This window comes from Tachypleus tridentatus, chromosome 3 (genome assembly GCF_004210375.1).
Source record: "Tachypleus tridentatus isolate NWPU-2018 chromosome 3, ASM421037v1, whole genome shotgun sequence".
NCBI classification, from domain to species: Eukaryota; Metazoa; Arthropoda; class Merostomata; order Xiphosura; family Limulidae; genus Tachypleus; species Tachypleus tridentatus.
Genome location: NC_134827.1, coordinates 67179050 through 67185911, shown reverse-complemented (window position 1 = coordinate 67185911; position 6862 = coordinate 67179050). Strand labels below are relative to the sequence as shown.

Here is a 6862-nt window from a genome sequence, read left to right as displayed (position 1 = left end):
CAAACAGGGATGGCATGAGGTGTGTGTTATTGAAACTATAAAACAAACAGGGATGGCATGAGGTGGGTGTTATTGAAACTATAAAACAAACAAGAATGGCATGACGTGGGTGTTATTGAAACTATAAAACAAACAGGGATGGCATGAGGTGTGTTATTGAACTATAAAACAAACAGGGATGGCAAGAGGTGTGTTTTGTTTACCATGTTACCAGATTTTCATCAGAAAACGTTGTCAATTTCAGTTCCTGCAATAACAAGGTAATGTATGATAGCATATACATTTCTCTTATTTACTAAAACTCAGTATTTTCTCAGTAAATGCCTCAGAATTTTTAATAAGAACTCTGTTACTTATTTTACATTACATTAAACAAATTTTACTTTAAAATGAGATATTATTTTGATTTACTTTTCAACTATGTTTTAGTAGTGGTTTAATTAATTGAATGGCCTGGCATGGCCTAGCGCGTTAAGGTGTGCGCTTCGTAATCTGAGGGTCGCGGGTTCGCGCCAGAGTCGCGCCAAACATGCTAGCCCTTTCAGCTGTGGGGGCGTTATAATGTGACGGTCAATCCCACTATTCGTTGGTAAAAGAGTAGCCCAAGAGTTGGCAGTGGGTGGTGATGACTAGCTGCCTTCCCTCTAGTCTTACACTGCTAAATTAGGGACGGCTAGCACAAATAGCCCTCGAGTAGCTTTGTGCAAAATTCCAAAACAAACAAACAATAATTAATTGAAGAATGATAAAATTAGTATGGACCACAGTGTTCGGTATTTCATGTTTTATTTTTGTTGCTGTTGTAAACAAACATTAAAATAAAAGTTTATTTACAATGTAATAACTTTTGTTCTTTTATTTACATTTTCATGATTTCAAGATCTGGTAGTAACACATTCATCTTCTTGTTAAAATCTGGTTTTCTTAGTTTAACAACAAAGTTGGAATTCTTCCTGGGAACAGAAAATGCTTGAAAAAATTTAAGGTAGGAACATTATCATATTATCTTAGGTAATGTTAAACAAGAATTATTGTGTAACAAACTGGTTTAAAACATTTGGAAGAGAAAATGTCAAGGAACAAGACTGGAGACACAGCTGTTCCCATCAATTTCATCAGTATATTATTTTACTGTTAAATAGAAAAAAAATTATAAATACAATTGTCTCATGACAGAATGTGTTTTAAAAATATATTGATTTATACAATGAACAACTTCATTTTTGGCAAACTCAATAGTTTCTTCTAGGGATATATTCGTAAGCAGAGAGCCGATTATAGTACGATGTAAAATCTCTACCTTAAAATGAGCAACGTCTTTAAACATGACTACCACATCTGTGGATAGGAGCTTTTTGATAATTAAATTTCACTATTTAACAATATCACACTTTATTCACTGAAATATAAATGTTATTAAAAACTTTATGATAATACTAACCTAATTACAATTATATGAAGAAAATTGAATGTTCACATCTGGTGAAAGCTGTTTTATTTTAATTTTATATAACATGAATTAAAAGATTGTTAGTGTACTTTTATTTTACAAAATAATTCCACATAAAACTAAACACAACACAATATAATTCATAACAACTGTATAGATGTCTACAGTGTTCCTCACAGAACCAGCAGTTCTAAAGTTACTGATTATATACAAAGATATTTTCTCACATTAAATAAACTAATCATTCTTCAAAACACTTTAAATTAAGGGTTTCCTTTTGGGTTTAAAAGTAAATATTTATGTGATATTGCAATTTAACAGTTTGTACAATATCACAAACATTTTATCTTTTCAGTTACTATTATTATATCAAACTATCATTCCCTGTTCAGTACAAGTAATCCTATTCCTAATATTTCAGTCGTTTGTTTAAAACCGTCAAAACTTTCTTAGCCAGATCAAATGTTAGAACATCAGTTAAAGCAACACATTATGCACTTTAGTAGTTAATCAACAAATCCTTACATATTTTTATATCTGTCATTTGGTACCATTTAATTTTCATACTTTCAAATAACTGGTATTTTTAACATGTGCAGATTTTTCAATGTTAAAACACCTGAATGTATATAAATCAGTAAATGACGGATCTACAATTTCTCATTTGTAATTTAACAATACATTTTTGTGTTTATTTTACAAATTTATTAAATAGTTCTCAACCAAATAAACACAGAAAACTTAAACAATAATTTTTCATCAGAAATAAAAATTGTAAACTTTCTAAACATAACAGTCTATTTGGTTGGCATTTAAAATTATTAAGGAGTTTTTACTATTTCATTTAACTAACTTGTGAGGTTTTGTTGTGCTTTCCTATAAATTATTTTTAAACAATTTATTCAGCTTCATATCATTAAAATGATAGCTTAGAAAACAAAATAACTCTCACGTCAGTATCATGTTTTTCTTACAATACCTTTCATAAAGAAATAAACAAATTATTACACTCCAAGTTCAAACCCTAACCACTTCAAAAAAACTAGTATCAATTCATCAAAATGGAAGTTTCAAATGACCAAAAAGTTTTATGGATTGCTCAGATAAATTACAGAAATATTTTAATATGTTCTATTTCATTTACAATTATTTATTTTACTCAGACTGAGGATCTTGTGGCAGCAACATTAGTAAATCAACTCCAGTAAAGCATACAAACCTACCTTTCTGACAAAATAATATTACTTCTTGTTACTTATACTTCATCAATGGATGAGTAATAAATTTAACCTTCTTTTTTTATATAAATCTTTGAGGAGTCTGCCACTAATCACTCATGTCTTCAACCTCACCTTCTTCATAGCTATCTAGATTGGCTTTCATTGCAACAGAAAGCAAAGAAAAAATGTTTCTTTCTTCATTCTGTCCAAATATGTAACCATTTGCCTTGTCTACTGCACTTAAAACATTCAACATACTTTTCTTTTCCTGAAAAAAATTTCAGAGTGATTGATTAAACAATACTTACAAATTACAGAACTTATAATATTTGCCATACATTTAAGAACATAACCGTCTATATATATTGAAGCACAGGAGTGTTTTTAATAATTAGAAGGGTCAACATTCTTGGGCAAATGCAACATGTCTCTGCCTCACAACTCCACCATATCAAATTCTGACACCAGAACAATTGTGAAAAACACTGAAAAATTAAAAACTGTCTATATCAGTACTTGGGACCTGCAAGAATGTTTATATAAAATCCCATGTACACACACACACATATGTATGCACATCAATGGTGTACAAAAACCCTAACTGTAGTTTCCTCATTAAAGAAATGAGCATAAGACAAAAATTTCAAAATTGTCTACACCTCTGTTTGGGATCTATAAAGAGTATTTTTGTACTAAATTCAATATAAATTTGTTGAAACAGGACTAAGTTATTCACCAAAACTGGAATTATTGACCTTCATAAAATGACCAAAAATTGGCTTATCCCACATATGTACATACATAGAACCTGTATAAATGTACATTTCTACCAAATGTGAATTGGATGAAATACAATAGAGTAATTATTAAAATGCCTTAAGATTATACTTCATACTTTTTGTGGCACCTCGATTTCCTTATAACAACAAAAAACAGACAAGTCCACCATTTTGTCTGTCAATGTGTTTGGTGTATGAACATTTATATTTTTACCATATTTCATCTCAACTGCTGTAAATACAAACTCACAGGAGCCCAAAATATACATTTTAAGGTGGACTGATCTTAAACTCCATAAAATACTTAAAAAAATGAAAAAAAAATGTATGAGTATATTGAACTAAGATATAACCTTACCATGCTTGAAGTCAATCTACACAAAATGAAGGCATGGTGGTCGATAGAAAAGTGTTTGGAAGTAGAGAAAAAAAAGAAAGAAAAAGAAAAAATCTGTCTCTGTGAAGACATGAATATGTACAGCTACCTATCATAGAACAAGAACATTATAAAATTTGTAGTTCATACCAGAAGAATTTATACATGTTGGCAAAATGTAAGAAAAACAGCCTTTACACTTGAGATAAAAGAATATATTTTTATTTAAACCAATCTTTTGTCTTTGCCTCTTCTTCAGAATTAACATAACCTACATAACCATTTCATATTAGAATATTCGTTAAATTATAAAACTATTTGTAATGTTTTATTTCTCAAGTTTGTCGTAAGGGAAATCTAACAATGTATAAAATATTATTGATTCATTACTGTTCTAGTGTTATAGCATATTTATAATACTATGTAGCTTTACAAATATGACATATATTACTTAAATAAAATGTATAAAAATAGAATAAAAATAATCATATGTTTTATGATTAACTGAAAACACACAAGCAGAAAATGGAAATTGCTGAGAAATGATAAGTGGAAAGGATACAACGCTAACTAGAAATGTTAAAAACAAACTGTAAGTCTGTAATACTCTAGAACATGCAAGTGTTAAAACAAAAATAATAATGTTAAATATATATGTACAATGTATTGTTATGTTAATTATGGTTTAGTTACATGTACCATCCACTGTCTCTGTTAATTTTTTAATTCTTCTTAATGAATATAGCTTCCATATATCTTCTCTCTTTTAAAATCTTTTTATTATTATTATTTAAAGACAGAACCTTTAAATGGGTTTTCTCTGTTTGGGGCTCTATGTTTTCACATGAAGTGTTCTGCTGGAGCAGTTTTATTTTGGTCATTTGTATACAACTCACTAATGTGTTCTTAGGTGCACATGTGTAAAGTTCTTCTGGTTCCTCCTATATATATATACATCTCTTTATTTATTACAATTATTTGGTATACTGTGTTTTTGATGTGGCACATTTGACCTGCTCTGGTTTCTATGACATGGCATTGTTTTTTTGGTACATTTTGTTTGTGAAAATGTAAACTAATAGTTCTTTCAGTGTTTCACCTGTTCATTTTTGTGTTACGTTGACTGTCAATTGGGTTGTTAATGACACAGTGCACAAAGACAATATGACAGTTAATTATGAATAGAAAAAAAAACTAAATTCCGATGTCATATGATATTACACTCTATACAAATCAATTCAGACTCATTTCTCTATTTTTAAAGAATACTAGTAAAAACACATAAACCAAGAACACAGTGCAAATAACTTCTGGCTTTAAACAAAGATATTATTCAATATGGCCTAACTGTTTGAAATAATACAGTAAATTTACCATGAACACATTAGAACTTAAACATTAAGTGCACCCTTCCAACTGCATCCAAATACCCTCTACGGCATGGTGCACTTAATATCAAAAATGAGCCATGCAAAGCTGGATTCCATGTTAACCACATTACATTTCTGAATGTCATCCCCACCACACTCACATTTTGTTTAGTTTATGCAGGACAAGAATGAGAATGTTCAATAGTTGCATATTTCTATGACATGAAGCAATGTCAACAGGAGGCCTCAGGGTGCATATTAACTGTGCCCTTTTTGTTTTATTATTGGTCATAAAATTTCATAGCACTTCTCTAGAGAGTTTGACATGCTAAATGTTTCACACTTAGTTACTATGTTTATTTTACTGGAAATAAAACAACAAATCACTTTTGATGTCTTCAGGTTGTTCACATGACACAATAATACAATACTCTCAAAAGCAACAAAACACATGCAAAGAAATTAACCAACTTGACCCCTGCTCCAAGAACACAACGATAAATTTATCAGCTTACTAATCCCACAGTGTTTACAAAAATTGCACTGTGAATTTATTACAATATATGTATCCATCCACTAAGTATTGCTAGAATTTGAACATTATTTATCTTCCTGGAAAATTTGGAATTTAGTGTTACACCATCCAAACACACAAACATAACTGTCCTCTTTATTGAGTGTCCACATAAAGAACAAGACTAAAGACATTGCCCTTAGTTCAGAATAAGGGTGTCCATTATAGCAAGATTTATTCTGGTTAAACTGCCCTAATAATGTTACTTTGATAGATTTTACCTGTATGTTAAGAGGAAAGAACGAGACAAGACTGTAATCTTCAATGATTCCTGTTAAAGCTAAGTTTAGTTTTTTGAATTTTGCCATAAATGGATCATCCTGAAAGAAAAAGAAAATTAAAAATTAAATTATAGTGACACAAATAAATCCATATTTACTAATAATAAATTCATGTTTACTAATGAAACATAAAGAGGAAAAACCATTATTTATTGAAGTGGACAAACTTTAAATATTGTTGTATTGATCTATTAAAATGTGAGAAATATGTAACAAAACAAGGATATGTCCAACTTTAAATATTGTTGTATTGATCTATTAAAATGTGAGAAATGTGTAACAAAACAAGGATATATCCAACTTTAAATATTGTTGTATTGACCTATTAAAATGTGAGAAATGTGTAACAAAACAAGGATATGTCCAACTTTATATATTGTTGTATTGACCTATTAAAATGTGAAAAATATGTAACAAAACAAGGATATGTCCAACTTTAAATATTGTTGTATTGATCTATTAAAATGTGAGAAATATGTAACAAAACAAGGATATGTCCAACTTTAAATATTGTTGTATTGATCTATTAAAATGTGAGAAATGTGTAACAAAACAAGGATATGTCCAACTTTAAATATTGTTGTATTGACCTATTAAAATGTGAGAAATGTGTAACAAAACAAGGATATATCCAACTTTAAATATTGTTGTATTGACCTATTAAAATGTGAGAAATATGTAACAAAACAAGGATATATCCAACTTTATATATTGTTGTATTGACCTATTAAAATGTGAGAAATGTGTAACAAAACAAGGATATGTCCAACTTTATATATTGTTGTATTGATCTATTAAAATGTGAGAAATAT

The 6862-nt window shown here is 29.3% G+C and overlaps 1 protein-coding gene across 3 annotated transcripts in view; it reads right to left on the bottom strand.

Annotated features, from left to right (window-relative positions):
* Positions 1-769: 769 nt before the first annotated feature.
* LOC143247040 (GPN-loop GTPase 2) overlaps positions 770-6862 on the bottom strand; it is a 38422-nt gene continuing 32329 nt past the window's right edge. For all 3 annotated transcript variants that reach the window (XM_076494354.1, XM_076494355.1, XM_076494356.1), the window contains exons 5-6: positions 5991-6089; positions 770-2938 (exon numbers count right to left, since the gene is read on the bottom strand). In XM_076494354.1, coding sequence (XP_076350469.1) covers positions 2777-2938; positions 5991-6089 — 261 coding nt within the window. In that variant the 3' untranslated portion in view covers positions 770-2776. The remainder of the gene's footprint in view (positions 2939-5990; positions 6090-6862) is intronic.